This window comes from Castor canadensis, chromosome 10 (assembly GCF_047511655.1).
Source record: "Castor canadensis chromosome 10, mCasCan1.hap1v2, whole genome shotgun sequence".
Lineage (NCBI taxonomy): Eukaryota > Metazoa > Chordata > Mammalia > Rodentia > Castoridae > Castor > Castor canadensis.
This window is the reverse complement of record NC_133395.1, coordinates 129,914,489-129,936,337: the sequence shown is the minus strand read 5'-3', so window position 1 is coordinate 129,936,337 and position 21,849 is coordinate 129,914,489. Positions and strand designations below refer to the sequence as shown.

General features: G+C 42.3%; 1 protein-coding gene across 1 annotated transcript in view; it reads left to right on the top strand.

Annotated features, from left to right (window-relative positions):
• Shq1 (SHQ1, H/ACA ribonucleoprotein assembly factor) overlaps nt 1-20,523 on the top strand; it is a 94,826-nt gene extending 74,303 nt beyond the window's left edge. The window contains exon 11 of the mRNA XM_020168314.2: nt 18,630-20,523. Within this exon, the coding sequence (XP_020023903.2) occupies nt 18,630-19,161 (532 nt within the window). The 3' untranslated portion in view covers nt 19,162-20,523. The remainder of the gene's footprint in view (nt 1-18,629) is intronic.
• Nucleotides 20,524-21,849: the final 1,326 nt, after the last annotated feature.

The window sequence follows — 21,849 nt, the reverse complement described above, 5'->3', positions numbered from 1 at the left end:
TTTATAGAGGAGGGTCTGGAACTGCGGGCTGAAGGTGGCTGGAATCTGATCTGGCAGATAAAGAAAGGGAGTGGTGGACTAGGCCGGGCATGACTTGCGGTGAATCCCAAAAGTTAGAATGGTCCTGCTCTGTGTGGGATTGATGTGATCACCCTGCGGTAGAGGTTATGTGATGGGGTACATAGAATGTTAGGGAGTTGAAGAGATGAAACTACATCTGTGAGTGTAAAAGTTGCAAGCTAGTGGCCCTTGGGGTCACATTTGGCTCTTGGCAAGTTTTTTAAAAGTTTAAGTTAGTTGTCAACACTTAAAAATTGGAAGGTTTTATGTAAAAGTCTGGGTTTACAGCTGTTCTTGAAATTACAAAAGTTCTGGCAGTTCCTGGGCCTACATCCACACATGTTAACAATTGGCTGGAGCTGGGGCTAGCTGTCCCCATTATGTGGGACAAGTGCTCTCCATTCTGTCACAGACCCCCACCTGCCCACTAGACTCCATCTGTCTGGCATCTGCAGCCACAGAGTTTGTGGCCTTGGCCTAATGGATAGGCGCCCTGATCTGGATTTGCTTCCAGCCATACTGCAAACCCCAGGCAAATAGGAGCCATATTTTTCTTGTACACTGCTAGATCACCAGGGCCTACCAACATGCCCAGCAAATTGTGGGCACTCATTCCATGTGGCACCTGGGTGGCAGCAGTGACCGCATTATAGCAGAATGGATTTTGGAAGCTGCTGCAAGGCTCCAAGGTGCTTAGGGGAAAGCAGCTTGAGGTGCAGCCAGTCAGCCTAGTGGCTCGTTTTTGAACCCTGTTCTAAAGGTGCACTGTGGCTGACCATAGCAACAAAGACGCTGCTTACGATGCAGGAACAACCTGCATGTGTTTGTCAAGGACAAAATTGCGGCTCACTCATTGTTCTGTTTTCATCTTCCCTCCTGGAAGTTGAGAGCAGCCCTGCTGTTGTTTTCTTGGACATACACTAAACAATAGGAACAGAAAATGCCTGAGTAAGGCAGGCTTCTAGCACATACTTACTTGCTTCCCACAGCAGGACAGCAACATGACAAAGATCACAGCAGAGCACCAAGCCCTGTGTGTTTTAGCAAAAAACTGTAAAACCTAGTTGCCTTTAAGTAGGGCTATGATCTTCCTTCCTGGCTGCTGATGGCAGCTGTCCTCCACATTTAGCCTGTGTTCTTGTTTTGTTTATTTATTTATTTCCCTTTCTTCTGCACTTGGTATTCCTCCAGGCACCTTCTGAGTGCACCTTGCCACAGGGAGCACTAGGCAAGAAGAAAGTCCAGCTGCCTTTCCCTCAGGCTCAGGCTTTGGAAAATCAAAGCCAAGCAGAGACAACTCTTCCCTGCCTGCAGCAGGGTCAGCGATTTGTGTCATGTTTTCCCTGCCAGCTTATCTCCGCTGATTTCTTGTGTTTTTGAGCAAGGGAATGAAGAGCTGTGTTGTTGCCACTGCCTTTTAAAGCAGGTGGGGTCTGCAGCTGTGATCAAAGCCAAGCTCTATGCCCCCTGCCAGCAGCACTCCCTGCCTTTCTGGAACCTGCTCCTTATAGGACTGCATTTGTTTCTCTGGAATGTAGTGGCTCCAAGGGGAAAAATCACCAAGGAAGGAGAGGGGAAAAATCACCAGGGAAGGAGAGGGGAGCAGGCATTTTAATACCATCATTTGAAACAAACCAGAATTAGGTTTCTGTATCCAGTTTTTAGAGGAACATGAAATGCTCGGCAGCCAACAGGTTTGCTTCTAACAAACGTGATTGTGGAGCTTTAAGTTGTACTGTGTGTTCCTATATTAAGTAAACTAATATCTCTGAGCCACTTTTTTATTTTTAGTAGTCAGTAATTTGTAGATAGTAGTGTGGGTCAGATTGGAACATGGTAGCAACTCTTCAGTTCTAATTATAGAAGAGTTTTTGCTTCTAAATCTTGAGGGCTAAGTGAACATGAGATTTTAGAGATGTCCAACAAACTAGTGAAGTTCTGGTCTTTAAAGAGTCATAATCACTGTAATAAAATTTGGAATAAGTAAGTTTTAGCCCCCAGCCTGATAATACTAGCCAAGGAGACTTAATTTGTGGAAGTACCCTGTTAACGGAGTACAAGTTCTCTCTTTTGCACAACAGAGAACAGGTTCTGCTGGCAAATGTCAGCTTCCAATACCTCGATCAGTTTTTATATAGTTATATATGTTAGTCTCCTCCAAGTGAGGGCCAGCCCGCTGTGTGGGTCTACCCATCAGAAGGTGGCTGCTGGGATCACTCCTCTGGCATCAGGCAAGTGCTGGAGCATCTGAGGAGCATGGGCACTTGTACCTGCTCATGAAAGGATCAAATGAAAGTGTATGAAACCCTCAAGGCTGAGGCAGTGTGGAGCATTTAGTGCCTAACCTGTGGTCATACCTATGTCACTTAAGTTTTCTAGACCTTGTCTTGTTTCAAAAAAAAAAAAAAGTAGGGCTTTAGATTAGATCTGTGTGGTCCAACTTGGTAGTCATGAGCATGTGTGGCTTTTTCACTTAGTTGAAATTTAAGGTTTGATTACTGACTCACACTGGTAACGTATCAAATGCTTAGTAGCTACCATGTTGGACAGCACAGATAAGTGATATTTCCATCATTGGTAAATCTCTACTGGACAACCCTGGACTCCGTTATCTAATGGGTTTCTTACAAGTTAGGACTGAGTGGACTTCAGCAAAGTGGCTCAGTGACTCCTTAAAGGATAATTTGTTCCTTTAATGCCCCTTGTAGGCCTGTACCAGGGCTTGAGATGCTGGAATCTTTACTTCCTGTTTTCCGGTAGCTAGGCATAAAGCTTTCCTGCGGGGCCTTTTAGAACCGGTTTCTTAGATAAATTTGCTGTAGAACAATACATTCCTGAGTCCTCAAATTGTGTCATGTAGTTTATATTTATAATTTAAAATTCTGTCTGACCTTTTCTTCTTGTACTTTACTAAACCTCTGGATCTTCCTTTTAAGAAACAAGATGACCTGTTGTCATTTTCCATAAACATGGGTCAGTGCAGGCTGGGTTATCAGGCTCAGTCATTGATAATGAAGTATGAGCTTGGGCAGATGGGGATTGTATTTCCATGTTGGCCCACAGAGTTGAATAGAAGTTATGAGAAGTAGGTGCATAGGGATGGCCACATGATCTAGCAGTGGTCATGAGAATGGCTTTTAGGGCTGGGAGCAGGGAGTGCATAGGAGGGTCCTACACCAAGGTTATAGACCAGAGATCCAAAGCATGAAGAAAGGGGAGAACTAAAAGCAAGAATAAGTTAGGTCCCACAATGTAGACACTCATCGTATTTGGAACCTGATGTCATCTTTCAGTAGGGTCTTCCCTGAACAAAAAATTGAATGTGCCCAGTCCCAAGTGGCACTTATACCATCCAGCACATTTGTACCTTACTTGATTTTTATTTACACAAGATATAGGCTCATGAGTACAAGATACTTTTTTTTTTTTTTCCAGTACTGGGGTTTGAACTGAGGGCCTCATACTTACTAGGCAGGCGCTTTACCACTTGAGCCACTCCACCAACCCTTTTTTGTGTATTAGTCATTTTTGAGATAGGGGCTCTTGAACTATTTGCCCAGGCTGGCATCAAACTGTGATCCTCCTGATCTCTGCCTCCTGATAGCTAGGATTTCAGGCATGAACCATCATTGCTTGGCTGCACAGGATTCTTGACTGCTTTGTTCATTGCCTGGGCACATAGTACTTTTAGGAAATATGTGTTGGATGGAATGAGTGAGAAAGTATGGGCCTGCTGCACTGTTTCTGTGAGATCTGGAGGTAGCTGCTGCTTGTAGGGGTTGATGACATAAAAGATGAGGGAGCAGCACGTGGCAATCAGGCAGTGAGTGGAATCTTAATGAGCAGGACAGGGGGCAAGAGTATGTCTCAGGACTGGTCTTCCGGAAGCTAAAGCCTGCCCAGGAAGACACTAGTGGGCAAAACCCCCAGTTTGGCAGGGTTGGGGTTTTGAGATCTGTTTCTGAGGCTGAACTGTGGGATCAGTCTGGCTTAGACCAAAGAGAGAAGCTACGAATCAAGGAACCATCAAAGGAGGGTTCCTTGCGTGTTGTCACCCAGAGCCAAGATCAGTGAGTGAATACAGTGTGGAGGTTTCCACTCAGGCTCTGGGTGAGAGAGGGATGCAGAGAGTCAGGCTGCCCTTTACAGAAAGTGTGAAGTTATAGCAAATGCTGCACCTCAACAGTTGACTCAGGATGGGGGATCTTCATACCACTTCTATTTCTCTAGGTATGTGACCAGGTCCAAGGGTCCATAGCACTGAGTCAGAAAGATGTAAGTTGGCATAACCACTTCAGCCCAGTCACAGCTCTGGAGAAATGTTTCTCAAATACCAGTGTGCAGGTGAATTACCTGGGAGTCTTGTTTGAGTGATTCTGATTCAGGATCAGAGGTGGGGCCTGAGATTCTGCATTTCTAACAAGTTCTAGGGTGATACCGCAGCTGGTTCAGGGATTGCATTTTAAGTAGCAAAACTTTTATCAAGGAGAGAAATGAAATTATTGGTCATTGACATCAGTTGTCCTTACTGAAAATATTTTAAGACTCTCCTTGGATCGGCAAGTGCTTTTCACTTTGGTTTAAGTGTTTTAGCTTAGTGTGATGGCATATGCTTGTAATCTTAGCATTCAGGAGGCTGAGGCAGGAGGACCACGAGTTTGACGGCAGCCTGGGTTACATAATAAGACCTTGTTTCAAAAAAAAAAAGGGAGGGAGGGAAGGAGAGAGAGAGAAAAGAAAAAGAAAGGTAGCTTTTCCTAATTTGACTTTCTATAGAAAAACGTTTGTGAGAACTGTTGGTCAATCTGACTTTCAAATCCAAGGCTTCCTAAAGTAATTGCTTAGCAGACTTGGGGGGCATTTCACTAACGTGGGTGGTAGCCACATATATAAGGGTGCTGAGTGACAGCTCAAGTTGGGCCCACCAAGGACCTGGATCAGGGTTGGAACCTGTTCTAGTGGTATAGATAAGGCAACAACATGTAACTCACTGCGAAAGCTCTCTGTGCTTTTATAAAAATCACTGTCCTAAAGAGTTAATAGGGAGAAAAAGATGTGAAGCCATGGATGTTTTGAAATTTGTGTTCTGATAGTCAGGATCTCTTGTAAAAATAATGAGATGATCTTACAGCATCTCTCCCACCTGCCACATTGCAGGTAGTGTTTAGTCCTTGTGAAGAGCAGTCAGCATATCGTATAGTCCTAGGAGGAAGGCAGCCACTTACCTACTGGTGCCGCAATTCCAATCCCATGAACATCCCCAAAACCTCCTCCCTGCTTTTCTACCCTGGCCATCCCCTTAAGAATGTCTCACTTTATAAAATAGTCCTTTTCTAGAAACCCCTGCCACTTCTCCTTTTCCTCTCACCCCATTCTAACCCTGAAATGGCCATCCTCCTTTTTTGTCTGGTGGCTAGGATGAATGACACCTGATTCTTGCTGTTTGTGCAAGTTATGGTCTATAAAGTGACTGCAAACACTGAATTAGTGCAAACTGAGCTGTTGCACCTGGGGGAGATGCAGGTTGGTTCCTGTGAGCCTCTGGTCACAGCACTTTGACCAGCTGATCAATATGAACCTTGTTTTACGTGTGCTTCTGTTTAGCGGCATCGTGTTTAATAGATACCACTGACTCATTCACATTGAAGTCACAGCCAACAGCACTATTAATGCGATCTCTGGAAGGCACATCGCAGCCTTCTTCCACTTAGGAACAGCAGACAGCACTTCAGCATATGCTCAGGGACCATTTTAAATGGGAAAATAAACAACAAAAAGCACCAAAATATGGAACCCATGACATTGTGTAAAGAACATTTGTTCAGTGTGAGAACCGAAACAAGGAGGCGGAATGCTCCTCCTCTTCTCCAGCTCCAGCAGTGTGTGTGCATTGGGGAATGAACTCAGAGTTTTCTGCAGTCCGTGTGTGTCCTCAAATGACCACAAAAGCACCATGAATATTGACGTGAGGCTTACAAACAAACATTAGTGAGTGGGCATATTCACATATACAGATGTACATATTCATGTATATAGGGTTGACTTAACCTTAAGAACCAGCACGATCCAGGCAAAAAAAAAAAGCATTGAGCCAGATGTGGTGGCTCACAAGGCCAGCCCCGGCAAAAAGTTCAAGAGACCACATCTTGGACAATCAAAAGCTGCGTTTGGCAGTACACACCTGTCATCCCAGCTACATAGGAAGCATGAATAGGAGGGTCTTGCTCTAAGCCAGTCTGGGCCAGGTTATCTCAAGCAAAAAGGGATGAGGGCATGGCTCAAGTGGTAGAGCACCTGCCTAGCAAGCTCAAGGCCCTGAGTTCAACACCAAGTACCACTAACAGAAGAAGGAAGGACTGAAATGGCCTGAGAAGAATGAGGACTTTGAGGGGCTTCTTACCCTCATTTTGAGGTATACATTATGTTCATTTAGGATTGTGTGAGAAGAAACTCTTCTTGGTACCCTGGGTGCCCTAATGCTGATCCTCTTCATAGACTGAGGACCCTGTGGTACCATGGCTTGCTCCTTACGCACCACACTTGGTAAATATATTACCTTTTGGGTCAGAAACTGCTTGCTGTTCACCATTTTATCTACCAAGCCCAGGACATGGTTGCTGGTCAGTATTTGTCAGAAAAAAACCTTGGATGTTGGGCATAGGAACTGAAAAGCTGCAGTCCAGTCTGGTGACTTCGGATCCTGGTCCACAACTTCTGAAATCCAGCATATTTGGAAAATAAAAGTGTTTTCAGGACAGTTGACAACAAATGCATTTGGCATGAACTCATTTGAGAATACCAGACTATTGACAATCATGGAATGACAAATCTTACATTTGGCTTGAGAAATATTAGTGTACTAAATTGCAGGACACTGCTGGGAATGTTGGCTCAGGAAAAAAAACCAGAATTTGGAAATTCAGCAAGGTCTATGTACAAGTGCAAGGGTTTCAGATAAGGCACGGTCGTCCTATTGTAGATTTTAGGACTTGTCTGTAGGAATTTTATTTCAGAAGAGAATTAGCTAGAGACATAAGTGATAATGCTCTCTGGCTGGTGAGAGTAAAATTAGGTGACACAATCTGATGTTATAAAACCTAAGGTCTACAACATGCAGAGTATAGCGCCCAGGGTAGGTGTGAAAAACGCTGGAAGTTTCCCTGGTTTTGAAGAGGAAGCATAACAATTTGATTAATCTTAACACATCATTATGGATATAAAAAAGTATGTACTGTGAGTCTATTATATCTACATATGCATGTGTTAGCAGATACTTGGGCAGAATTTATTAGACAAAGTAATCCCTTGAACTTCAGAATTTATTCTGACTCTGATGTCTAAGTCTACTAGTGTTTCACAGAGAAATATGTTAGTAAAAATATTCATTTGTATTTTAAAAATAATGAAAGCGCCAAGAATCAAAGCAAAACAATCCCAAGCAGCTGAGAGCTATCAAAAAAATTTTCCTATCTTGTTTCTTACAACAATAATAATAATGCACAAAGCACCTGAAAACTTGACATAGTTGTCTTTTCTCCTGGTGGTGGGGGGAGGTCTTTTGTAATTGTATATATCATAATTGCAATTATAGAGAACTGTGTGATATAAACCTTCATGCCCTTTAAAATAAAAACTGTTTTGAGAAAGTAAGCTTTATTCTGTAGTACACAAATTAGATAAAATTGTTCACTTTGATTAAATATTCATACAAGTAACAAAAGATTCCTACTGACCCCTGTTTTAGATTTTTGTTGGATAAGAAAATATTTAAGAGACTTGGAAACAAAATTAAAGTAAAATAATAGAAATTCTTATTTTAGTTCAGAAAGTACTGATGTTGGTCTGTATGTCAAAGTCCTGGGGAAAATGCCTTTGCTAATGACGTTTGAAATGACCCATCAGCATGCTTTAAGTAATACCTCAGGAATCAGTTCAATATCAGTGAGCCATGTGTTTGTGCACAGAAAAGCCCACTCTGTGCAGTCCACCCATGGAAAGAGATGACTAATGGAGCTTTCTCTAGGCAGAGTTTTGAGATTCTTGTTGGTTTGATAGAACATGCCTTGCCTTTTAAAAAGAATTCTGAGATGAGGGGTATAATATTAGAAGTCCAGACAGATTGCCCAGGGAAAATGGGGGCTGTCCCTATGGTCCCCTACACTCTCCTCCTCACTCTGGCTTCATCCAGCCTCCAAAAGCTTGAGACTTCCTGAACACTCAGTGTGTGCAGGTGTTTTCAATTGATTTTTAAAGCCTGCACTGATTATAAGTATACAAATAATCAATTCTCATTAAGTGAGGCACTTAGAGACACCCGAGCACTCCTTGTGCCACTCCTACCTTATAACCTGCATCCTGACTTCTGCCACTAGCTGTTGTTTTTAAACTTTGCATGACTGAAATAATAAATAATAGTATACACCCTTTTTGTGTATGGCTTCCTTCATTTAACATTATTTTGGGAGAATTCTGACTCCAGTTCAATTCCTAAAGATCTCTTTAGGGCACTTTAAAAACTGACGTGAGGGCTAAGGCCTACAACTGAACCCAGACAGCAACATAGCTGTTGAAGGAGTGTGAAGTGAGAGAGTTGGATGCTGGTAGATGATAGGTGGGCAGATTGCAGAGTGCTTTTCTCTTGGCCTTTGCCTAATGGTCATAAGGTGCAGCCATCAGGACTCCCTGCCCACTCTTTGCCACTCCTGTTCCAACAAGGACAAAACCCACTTAAATCATTCAACTAACCCCCTCCTCCCATGCAGTGTGACCTCATCTCCTTTTAACTTGACTACAGGTGTAAAAACTCTCTTTCCAACAGTCACATTCACAGGTTCCAGGGGTGAGGAGTTAGTGTATCTTTGTGGGGACATGTCAACCCACAATACCTCCCTTCTGCCACCACCTCCCTAGTGATGCCTTCTTCATCTTGTTGGCTGGTCTCCTAAGTAACTTTTGCCCTTTTCATGTAGATGAAATGTAGAAATGTTTTCAGACTCATTCAAGTCTGACATACTTGAATATTATACTTAATGGAATAATTACAGAGAAGAAAGTGGACAGAAGTGCTTCGTGTGTCTCCACCTGGACTCAAAGTCCTCAATTCCTTTTCCATCCTACAAAGATTTTTTTTGTTCTTTTGTTTTTTTACTTAACCAGCTATTTGGTTTCACTCATAAATTATTAATTTATCTCCAGCCTCCCTCTCTCTCTCTCTCTCCCTCCCTCTCTCTCTCTCTCCCCCTCTCCCTGCCCTCCCCCCATCTCTCTGTAAGACAAGATGACATAATTAAAGGTGGGGTCAAAGAAGAATCAAAAGGAGTTATAGGTCCATTCTGTTCTGCTGGTTGGGTTCCAGGCTTCCTCACAGCCAGGATGGAGAGAGAGATGTGACTCGCACAATTCAGAGAGTTTAAAATCAGCCTTAAGTGCCAGCTTTGGGGGTCACACTGAAGCACATTGCAGCAAAAGCAGTTCTACCAGAGTGTGGAGGAATGGGGGCAACTTTGTAAGACCCACATTTCCATTTCTGCTGATTGATGTGGTCTAGCGTAAATACAAAGCTGCTTCAAAGGTGGGATGGCAAACATTTCTTTCCAGCAGGTTTTTATGAACATTACACCTTAACCTATGTGTCATTGTGTCATTGTCACCTTTTTACTGCTTATATGGATGTCTGTGATGAGGCCATCCAAATGGACAAGCTCTCTGGCTTTCAATAAACTTCATTTCCTTACCTGAGGCACTCACATCAGCATTTAACATTGCTGCAGCATTTCTTTTTGCATAAAGTCATTCGTATTGCTCTAAAAATGGGCGCAGGCATGCTCGTTAATATGCATGTGTGGGGACACACATGTACAGGATTATGTGCATCTGTCTCCTCTCCCCAGCTCTGCTGCCTTCGCCCCTGCTCTACAGTAGAGAAGCTTCTCATACCTGACTTTATCATTGAACATTAAAATGAATGATTCTCCTCTTAGCTAGCATATGCAAGGCTCTGGGTTCAATCCCTAGCACCCCAGCACCACAAAAAATGGTTGAATGGAGAGAGAGAGAGAAAATGAGAATATGAATGATTCGCTATATAATTGTGGACCAAGAGAAAACTGAGTTTATAAGCATATTAACATACACAAAGTAATAAGTGGGCATGCTAGGGGCCCTTCTGTGATAATGTGATAACTTGGTTATGCTGCCACCCCTCAGTTTGCTCATTTCCTCCATAAGGATGCAATAGCCCTATCTGCTGGGGCTGCTGTGGTGACCAAATGTGAGTTAACAAGGTAGATGGCCCTGAGCTGACCCTGTCCCAGCACTCAGGAAGTGCTGATGTTTGTTTCTGCGAACTGATGATGCTGAGGAACATTTGTCCCTTTGCATAGCTCCTGAAGTGTGGCTGACTCTACTGTGGCTGTTCACCATCATGATTTGACTTTGTCATTTAAAGGTTTTATTGTTCTGTCCCTTTTTTTGGTGGGGGGGTTGTAGTCCTCTATACCAGATATATATAAATGAATTTATTGAACATTTATTCATTTGTTTTCATGCTCTACTTAATGACTAGCGCCTACCCTAAACTTATGAAAAAAAACAAAAACAAAAACAAAAAGGCAGAGCTGGGCCTGTGGCTCAGCTGTTAGGCTATAATCCCAGCTACTTGGGAGGTAGAAATAGGTTTAAGGTTAAGGATAACCTGAGCAAAACTAAAGAGAAAAAGGCCTGGGGGGTGTGGCTCAGGGTGTGACCAAGTGGTAGGGTGCTTGCCTAGTAAGTTGGAAGCCTGAAATTCAAAACCCCAGTACTAAAAAAAAAAAAAAATTGTACTATCCTGAGAACATTTATTAATCTACTTAGCGATACCTATAACTGTATAAAAGGGTTATTTGTTTTGATTTTTTGAGACAGGGTTTTACTGTGTAGCCCCAAGTGGACTTGAATTCATGACCCTTCTGCCTCAGCCTCCAAGTGCTGGAATTACGGGCATGAACCACCACACCCTTCCTTGTTTTGTGATTTAAAAAAAAAAGGAATCTTGATATACTTTTGCATTTCAGGAGGAGAAAGTTATTTTCTGCCAGCGACTTTTGGAAAAGTCACTATCGATGTTTTCTCACTTTGGTAACCTCTCATGGTAACTTTCCTAAGCTGTTGATGTCACAATCAAATTAACTTCTCCATAGGAATTCAGTCTGGCTGTCTTTTTTTAAATGTTAAATATTTTGATTACTGCCATAACAACCACTTTGGTGAGCAGTTGAAGAGAGTAGGGAAGGAAGAACAGCTCTGTGAGCTTGGAACCCTGGGATTACCATCCAGTGATAGCTCTTCCTGTGTAGGTCACACAAACTTTCAAGCTGCATCGAAGAGGTCATCTTTCCAGCTTCATTTATAAATGTTCGGCTCTAAGGCACAAGTTCTCTGCAAGAGTGATCCTCCCTAACTCTTAGAGTACCTGTATGCCCTGCAGGAAGTCCTGCGTCTGGAATATTCGTCTGTGCATAGAAACTTAAGCAATGATGGTTAACACAAAAATATTTACTAAGCAGCAAGCCACTTAATAAATTAGTCCCCATCCAGCATATCATTTCCTTCCTAGCATCTTTCTCACCCAGTGTTCCCTTGCCAATGTTTCTGTTGTCTGACCTCTCATTGATTGTTGACATTGTACCGTGCAAATAAATTGCAAAAAGAGCCAAAGACAAGGCTTTCATTATGGCAGTGGAAGTGATGCAGGAACTGTGTGCTTGAACACACAGAACCACTGCCCAAGAGGCTAAGAGATGTGAAATTTGTTAACAATTGAAGAATACTTGAGAATGATAGTAAAATTAGCGCAAAGTCCTTCTTTGAAATATCAAAAGATTGCTTTGAGCATCATGTAATGAGAAGCCCTTGAGAAAATTGATGGTGCCCTTGATCACTTTCTATAAAACTTACTCTCTGGATCTGGTGCGCAAAGACCAATGTAAAGTGATGAATGCCAGGTGGTACTACGATAGACGATGTCAGAACAGTGACTAATACGATCTGTATTTGACCATCCCTCATCTTGAGAATTAGTGCAGAGCTGTGGTCATAATCTGTATGTTGTTAATGTTGTTAAATATTTCATCGCTGTATTTTTATAGTTGGTTTCAAGATGAAGTCCTAACCTTTCATCACAGTTTATTGTTACATTTTGGTCTCCATTGTAAGTCGATTAAATGTTATACTTATGTCCATTAATGAGCATCTTCACTTTGTTTCAGCTGTACAGTGTGTACCGTGTTGAATAGTGTCCCTTCAGAATTCTTGTCCTTTCCAGAACGTCAGACTCTGACCTTATTTGGAAGCAGATTCACTGCAGATGTAATTACCTAAGATGAGTTGCCTAGGAATAGGGTGACCCTTAATTCAGCACAACTTACATTCTTATAAGAAGAGACACACAGAGGGGAGATGGCCATGTGCAGTGACAGATACATAAAGTTAACACCCGGTGATGACAGAGACAGAGCTAGGAACTACAGTCTGCAAGGAACACCAGTGATGTCAGCAACATGGGAAGCCAAGAGAAAGGTATAGAACACATTCTCCCCCAGAAGAAACCAACCTACCAACACCTTGGTTTTGGACTTGCAGCCTCTAGAACTGTGAAAGAATCTGTTTCTGCTGTTTTAAGACATAGTTTGTGGTAGCTGGCTACAGCAGCTACAGGAAACTAATACAGGGCTTTTCAGAAAATTACTGATCCATGCGCTAGATGTTTTTTCTGGTCGTCTACACTCAGAGTGGCTTAAAGTCCACTTGAAAATTGCAGAAGTTATTTCATTGGCCCAAACTTAAATCACTTACATCTTTAAAAGCTCCTCTGTATTAAATTAGTAATTGCTTATTCAAAGGGACTGTTTCTGTTAATGACTGAGCTACAAGTGTTTTCCACTATTCTAGAATAACAGCAGACAGTTTTCTGTTCATCTGTACATCAATTGGTAGTTGTTTTTCACAGTGACTCACAGATTCAACTAGCAACTTCTATTTAAACCTTTTAGGATATAAAAGTGTATTTGGGGCAGAGGGTTCTGAGGTTTGGAATTGGTTCTGAATTTCTAATAGATAGGAAAATGCTATGACATTATCATCATTGCCCTTTAAAAAGAATCACTGCTCAACCCTAGATAGAGCCTGAGACGGTGTATGGGTGGGGGATGGAATCCTATACAAGTTAGTTAGTTTATAGTCTCTATCATCCAGTATGAACAGCACCCTGAGCTGGTGGCTTACACCTGTAATCCTAGTTACTCAAGAGGATTATGAGTCGAAGCCAGTCCAGGCAAATAATTCAAAAGACCCTATCTTAAAAAAAAAAAACCATAACAAAAAAGTGCTGGTGGAGTAACTCAGGCTGTTAGAACACCTGCCTAGTAAGCGTGAGTCCCTGAGTTCAGACCCCAGTGCTGCCAAAAAAAAAATACAGTATGACAGGGTCTTGAACTGCCTCACTGGAGGCCTGTCCTACATTCTACATTCTCAGTGCTGGCTTTAGGCTCAGTGTCATGCCTGGCAGACTGCTTGGTTTGGGCAGAGGAAATGAAACCTAGTCATTTACTATGAGATTTATAGTAGACCTGCTATTGCAGGAAGTGGTGAAAGGTTGATTGATAGTTTAAGATGAAACTCCACAGTAAGAAACAGGATGTATGTTTCCCATTTATGCCCAGGTCTCCCCACCCCATACATTTCAGGGTTCTGTTTGCACTTTGTTTTGGCTGTTTCATAAGACTGTGGATCCTTTTTCATTTTCCCCCCTAAACTCAGTCACCAAATGTAAAATAATTGAGGGAATTTTATAGCAGTTTAGCCATGGTAGAGCCATGCACTTTCAGCTGTTACTATTACTCTTTCACAGTAGTTATATATACTGTAATTTGTCAGTGATCTTTAATTTTTAAAAAACTCTCCAAATAGCATATTATCTCCCAGATAGACAAAGAATGAAAACTTTTTTTAAAAAAATTACAAGGTTGAATTACATTTCCAGTAACTGTCTAAGAAAATCTTGTTTGGGTGTAACTATTAAAGCAGAACTTTAGTGTGGTCTGATTGTCAGGTCTCTCACATATCGAAATACATTCTCTGTGTGTGTGTGTGTGTGTGTGTATGTGTGTGTGTGTGTATGGGTGTGTGCACACACGCATGCACACTCATGCCCTGGGTGGGGGGGGGGGTACATTGTGGCATTTACAGAAAGTTTTATAATATATCATATTCAAAATCACCTCCTCCATCATTTTCTCCCCTCCTACCCTCCCCCAACTCCTGGGATGCAATGCATTCTTAACAGGTAAGGTATTCCTCACTTAAACCTAAAAGGTAAACTATAACTGTGATCAGTAACTCAGCATATGTGTATTGAGTATATCAGGATGTACCCAGCGTTTTTAAGAGTCTGGCTATCTAAAAATGCCTTCTGACAAAGGTTCCAACATGAACTAGCCAGTTTAGTTTTGAATATAACAGTGAAAAACTGCTACCTACCTTGAACGAGCTGCCTTTTGAAGAGGAGCACCATTAACAGAGGTGGATTCTAGAATTTACAACAGGATGCAGATTCAAAGTTGCTCTAATCTCACCAGTAGGTTGACGGAACAAAATGGCTGCTCTGTCATGGCTTAATTTTCCCCCCAAAGGAATACTTAAGTTATCTATATAAAATAATTGAATAACAACAAACTCAACTTTCAGTCCTCAAACTCTTTGGACACGTTTGACACCAGTACTGTTTTATCTTAGCATTTTGTACAGGAAGAGTTCAGAATTCTGCTTCTATAAACAGTTTCTATCAGAACTTTGTTGTTTATCAAGAAACTAGTCAGCTTGAGTTAGTAGAGGTGGGATAATAAGAAATAGAAATGAATCAGTTTAGTGAAGGAGCAAAAGCTGAACATATAATTCTTTTAGCATGTCTTATATGTTTTAACTTAATGTAATGCTAGGGGTAAGAAACAAGCTTTTTCCTGAAGGATGAAAATTCACATCAGTTGGTTGCAGGCAGCAGTTCCTTTTTGGGTCACATGGCTCTTTCTTGCCTGTTGCAATTGACAGTTTTTAGCCACACCATATAGGGGGTTGCTCTCTGAAAAGATTACAGGTGAAGAGCTTTGAAATTCTGTATTTATGCTGTTATAAAAGGTACTTAGGATATAACATTTGTGTAGTAGATAATAATATTTGCAGGTAGTTGCAACTTGAGAATTGACTTTAATATTCACAAATGTATGTATGTATTGTTGCAGATTGAACACAGGCTCCTGTACATGCTGAACAAGCTCTTTACCACTGAGCTATACCCCAACTCAGTACTGGCAAAAAGAATTCAGTTCTTTCCTCCCTTTCTAAATCTCAATAGTTAAAGCATAAATATATACTTCCCTTAATGTTGCTAGGTTACAAATATTAGTCACAGTGCCTTTGCAGAATTTGGTCCTTGCTCCTTTGGAAGATGCTGAGTGGAGCTCCAGTTGGAAAGAAATGCAGAACATGGTCTTAAGGAAGAAAACTTTGTAGAGCTTAGATACTTAAGGGAGACTCTATACAGAGGAGTAGACAGAGCTAGAGTCTCGAGTCTCGGGTTTCTCTTATTAGCGGGAGCCACAGGAGCTTTCTTAACTCTCCAAGATTCTATTTGCTCACCTATAACAAGGGTGAAGAATGGAGCTGATTCAGCAGGAGGTTGTTAGAAACAAGTGCAGAGATGTTTGTGGAACATCATGTTAGTCAGCTTTCCACTACTGTGACAAAATACCTGAAATAATCAACTTATAAGGAGGAAAAGTTTATTTTGGTTCATGGCTTTAGAAGCTTCAGTTCATGGTGAGTGCATATGACAAAAGAGGCCTGTTTACCTCACAACGGCTGGGAAGCAGGGAGAGAAAAAGAGAGGGAGGAAGGGGAAAAGGGAGGAGGGCCAGTATCCTAATGACCCAGTCAAGAGCAGGCCCCAATGACCTAACTTCCTTCCCCTAGGCTCCACCTCCTAAAGGTTCCTGTGGCAGTAGTGCCACAGGCTGGGGACCAAGTCTTCAATATATGGACCTTTGTGGTCATTTAAGATCCCTTCAAGATTCTTACTAAATGTAGCACACATCATCCTTTGTGTGTTATTAAAAGTGTTTATCATGACTATTAAAAATGAGGTATATGACCACTAAAGTAGAAGCTTTTAACTTCTTTCTAAAACCACAGTTTAACAAGAGGCATTATCCTCTTCCTGAATCTTACCATGCTTTCTGTGTGTCACTACCCAGAGAAGTCCCCTTCCATGAGAAATGTGGTGGGCGACTAGTACCTGGACTGAGGGGGCTCTGCTGGCCCACCAGCTCTGACCAAATCTCGACCACAAAATATGTGGTCCATCACCCTACAGCTGTCTTGAACATGGATGCAAATTATATTGCAGTTATCTTACTCCGTAATGGCACTTGCAAAAATGTCTGGTGCTGATGAAAGTTCGCCCGGGGTTTATCTGCTTAGTGAGTCACCAGTGGACTGCGGCTGACCAAGCCTTGTTCTCCTCTTTACCTCAGCCACCTCCCCTTTTCTGAGCTCTCTGGAAATTCCGTGCCGAGACCCAGGCTTTCCTTGCTTCAGAAAAAGTTGCCCAATGGTGCTGCTGCTGTCCTTGTACATTCACCCTGCTGTACATCCTGCCTACCTTGAGATGGGGCAGTGGTGTTTCCATGCCTGATCCCACTTGAGGGGACGATGGAAGGACAGACTAAAGTTGGCACATCCATGCACAAACTCATTCTGACATTAACGATTGTGAGGAAAAGGTGCACAGGAGCAGGCAGACACATGGATGGAAAATTCTGTCTTTGTGCAGTGCATGTACCCTCACGTCAGCGCTACTGAAATGAAGCCTCGTTTTTCCCAGTACCGTGTGATGGCCACACTTGTGCCTATTAGTTTATCTTGTAAACACAGCCTCATCCAGCTCGCCTCAAAGCCACTAAGTGTGTTGTACAGTCATTTAATTTTCAGAGCGAGGGAAATGTGAAACCTTGTCAGCATGTTTATTTTCATTACCTGCCACCTCTTTTCAATTGTCACATCAGAGTTCCCTCTTTAGAATAGCAAAGGGACAGTCTCTGGAGAACTGCAGTCTGTGTTGTGTTGGTTCTTTTGTAAACAAAAACAAATAAATGTATTCAAGCTAATGAAAACGTTTACCTACCCAATATGATGTAGTGTTACAAATCTAGCAGGCAATTTAAAGGGAAAAAATCCTCTGAAATAATATGAAATGGTTTACTAATTTAGAAAACATTTCATGCTGCTCTCTGATACTGCTTTTTTTTTATTTGAACATTTAAAAATACTGAGCAGGTACTTATTCACAGTAGGCTTAAAAGTAAAATATGTGATGCAAAGACTTCTCATCAGCATCCCCTCCCTCTGTAAGCTACTGTCTTCCGTCCCTTTCCAAGCATATTGAAAAGTGTACCAGCAAATAGAAGTGAATGTTTCTATATTTGTCCTACATTTTCTTTACACACACACACACAGGAAGCAGCGAGTACACAGGGTATGTCCTTTGTTTTTGCTGTTACACAGGAATTTGGATTTGTCCATGGAGGGCTTCATCCCTGTTCAGCTGAAGATTCTTCCTTTGTGTGGATTTGCCTTCGTCTCATGTCAAGGGTTGTTGGTTGTTTTCAGTTTGGGGATATCATAAACAGTGTCACAGTGACTGACAGTGTCACAGTGACTAACCTCAGACCCACATCCTGAAGTACACACATAACACATGTACTTGCTTTCCAGACTCAGGCTTGCTGCGTCAAGGATAGGCACATTTTCAACTTTGAAAGTTTTGGCCAAGTTCTCTTTCTGTTTCAATTTCCCTCCCACAGTGTATGAAAGCCTCTTTCCCTCCATGGTCAGAAATTTGCCGCTCTGATCAATGGAAAACAGACCTCGATATAACTTTAATTTGTATCTCTCTTATTTGAAATTGAACATCATGTGTTTAAGAGTCATTTGTGTTTTCTTTTGTGGGAATTACCTGCTTGGGTTGTCCATCCACTTGTTTGTTGGATTGTTGTAGCCATTTTTAGGAACTCCATTAGGGGGTCTCCTATCACAGACCAGGGGGATTAAGCCCTGGTCTGTGATAGGAGTTGCAAATGTTTTCCCTGGTTTTTGCATCCTTCTTTTGATTTTGCTAATGATGAATGGGTAAATTGGGGGAAGGGTGGGAGGGTAGGAGGGTATTTTATATTTTGTTTTGTTTTGGTTTTTTGCCTTGCAGAAGCTGTTGGGTTTTATTTACTTGAATTTGGCAAGCTGCTTTTTCATGCCTTTTGTGTTTTGAATTGTTAGAGCGCCTCCTCATTGTAAGGCCATAAGGCAAACCTCCCATGTTTCCTCATATGCACTGGTAACTTTTCATTTTACATGTCTACCCTCAATCTATGTACCGTGTGGAGTAGGAATTCAGCCTTGTTATTTTCTTTTGAAGCTCTATACCCTTGCTCCAGGCCAATTAATGAGTATTCCTAATATTTCTTCTTAAAATAATTTTCAAGGTCCAAAAAGTTGACCGCTCTTGCAGAAGCTTTAAGAGAAATCTCCCTCACGAAGGCCCAGCTGGGGTTGGAGCTAGAGGAACTGGAAGCAGCGGCACTTCTGGTCCAGGAGGAAGAGACTTCAGGAAAAATGGTCCAATCCAGTCCTGGCTCCAGTCCTGAGTCCACTGACTCAGAGGTGTCAGCATCAGACAGTGCCACATCATCTAGCAGCGAGGACTCGGCTTCAGAGGGCGAGGAGCCCGAGGGGGACCAGTCAGCACCTGTCACTTCTTTGCGAGGCCCCTTTTTGGAGGAAGGCAGCACCCTGCTTATCAGCAATGGTGGAGTCTGCAGAAACACTGCTGACCAGGGGGCTGAGGTCAGCCAGGGACTGCTACTGGCCTCTTCCTGTGCTCCTGGGGAACGCCGGCCTCTGATCCAGGAGCTTGGGGATCAGCTGAGCACCACACTTCAGGTTTCCGTACCCCACAGCACCACGCTGGGAGGCACAGCAGTATACGGGACAGAGGTGGGGACAGATGCCCAGTGATGGACTTGAGTGGGTTGTTCACCGGAGGAGTTTAAGTCAGATGTGGTTTCATCTGCTGACTTAGAGTCTGCATATTCACCGTGTCCTCTTCTTTGTATCTATACAGCATCGTTTTTCACTTTATTGAAAAATAAAAGTGCTATGGTTTTTTTTTCCCAAAGTGTAGCTAATATTTAAAGATGAAAAGAATAGTCCTGCTGCCACACACTCTAGTATGGAGAGCCCATTACTGTTTGCATTTTAGCTTCACTGAGGTGGACCTGACATGTAGGAAAGTGCTCGGAAACAGTGACATGACACCAGGTGAGGCCATTGCCACCCCAAAGTAATGTCCTTCCCCATCATCCCAGGTGCCCGTGGGCCCCTTTGTTATTCTTCCCTTCCAACTGGCCACATGCCACCCTGCTTTCCCCAGGAAGCTGCTAATCTGCTGTGTGCAATACATTAGCATGCATGTCCTAGATAAAATATACAATGTGTACTTTTTTCCCCACTCCATACATGAATCTTGCTTTGTGTTGTTTTTCATTGCTGAGTACTATTTCCTTGAATAGATTTGTTTATTCACCTACTGGTGGGTATTTGAGTTGTTTTCAAGTTTTTGACTGTTACAAATAAAGCTGTTCTGATTATTTGTGTACAATCTTTGTGTGATCATACACTTTAATTTCTCTTCCATAAATATCCAGGAGTGGCCCAGCAAAGCCATATGTAGGTGGACATTTAACATTACCTGTTTGCCCTTGGGTTGACTATACTAGTTTCTCTCCACCATCAGTGAATGAGAGCTCCAGTACTGTGAGTACTGTGCCAGAGGGGCATCTCATTGTGCTTTTAATTTGCATTTCCCTAGGACTTCCGCTGTTGCATCTTTTCAGACACTTACTTGTCATGAATGTATCTTTTTGAAGAGTCTGTTCAAATCTGCTGCCAGTTTGTTTTTTTAAATTCAGGTTGTTTTCTTATTTCTGAGTTTTGAGAGTTCTTTATAAAGTCTGGATGCAAGTCTTCATCATGAGTTGTGTTTTCCTGCTTCTTTTCATGCCCTGTAATCTCTGATCAGATACCAAACTTTGTGAATTTTGCCATGTTGGGTATGTAGTCCTGAATATGTATTCCCACAGTAGATACTGCCTTTGTGTTGAGATGCAGCTAAGTGACTTGAACTGTTTGATTCTTATGGGTCTGGTTTAGTAATTTCTAGAGCAGTGCTTGGTCTGGGTGACTTTCTTCCTCCATGTTGATTGTCCTAAGTGTTCTGGGGAAGTAGGCACTGTTCCCTGTATGAGTGCTGGGCAACATTTCCTCTAATTCCTTCACCTGATCCTGTTAGGCCCCCATTGCTTACTGTTCTCGTGAATGCTACAGGGAGTGTGTGTATGTATGTGTGTTTCTGTCTCTTTTTCTCTCTCTCTCTCTCTCTCCTCCCCCCTCCCCCCACCCCCCCGCCCTGACCCAGACACTTAGGCTCTCTTTGGAACCTGTCCTGTGAACTCCAACTGCCTTCATCTCTGAGCCCTCAGCTTTGTTCCCTGAGCGCCAGAGTTCCTGGCTGTGCTTGGATTGTGCCTTCTGAACAGCAGGGCAGTGGGCAGGACAGTCATAGGGCCACCTTGTTTGTTTTCTGTACCTTGGGATCAGTCTTCCATCACCTAATGTTCAGTGTCTTGAAACCCACTGTTTCATATATTGCTTCTAGTTCTCTTTTTTGGTTGTGCCAGGCCAGAGAGCAACCTGGTCCCATGACTTCATCTTGCCCAGAAGCGTAAGTCAGCATTAGTATTTTAAATATGCATTTTCCCACTTGAGTATAAGCTTCTAGGAAGAGGGGGAGCGTTGTGTCTGGTCACCTCTGAACATTAGTACAGTATTCTTAATGCTCCATAAATGCATGGTGGATGAATGGACAAATGAAGTAAACCGATTTGCTTTGAGAGGAAATGAGAAGAAATCTGATCTGCATTAATCTTACTAGCATTTTTTACTCCAAAAGAGGGTACAATCTCTTTTATTTTGGGTTTATAAAGACTGTAAGAATTTGTACTTGTAACAGAAATTCCAGTTTGTATTAAGATGATAGTTGGGGTGACTATGCCATTTGATATGCATGTTAACTCCTGAACACTGTAACAGCTTGGTTACAATGTGTCCAAGACTTTTCTCAGACTCCCTGGAGAACTCCAAAATGTCTATGACCATTGCAAATGCCTTTTTTCTCAGTGGTGCATTACCTGAAGCCAGTTTGAAAAGCATTATTTGCTACTCCAGTCATTTACTGCTACTAAAACCAAGCAAGGTGAGCAAATCCACTGTTGTTACAAAGTCTAGAGCCATGGAAATTTTCTTCCTTTCATTCATTTCTTTCCTTTCGTAGGAATCTTGACAGGCTCTGCTTCAATGAGACTTTGGAGAAATTCCTTTCCTGAGAGACTGAGCAAATATGATCCTTCTTAGACATCCTCAAACCCAACAAGCTCATTAAACACTCTCATGAGTGTTAAAGGCGTTGTGAGTGAATGCCTTAATTTCAGCCTCATGTCTGTGGCATTTCTTTTACCTTCTCTTTGTTCATGTGAGTTAAAGCTTTGTGATACCACATTACCTGTTTTTTGTTTAGGATTGGCTGAGAACACTATACTACACTACATCTGTAACCCAAAAACGTCCCAAGATGCTGCCTCTGATTTT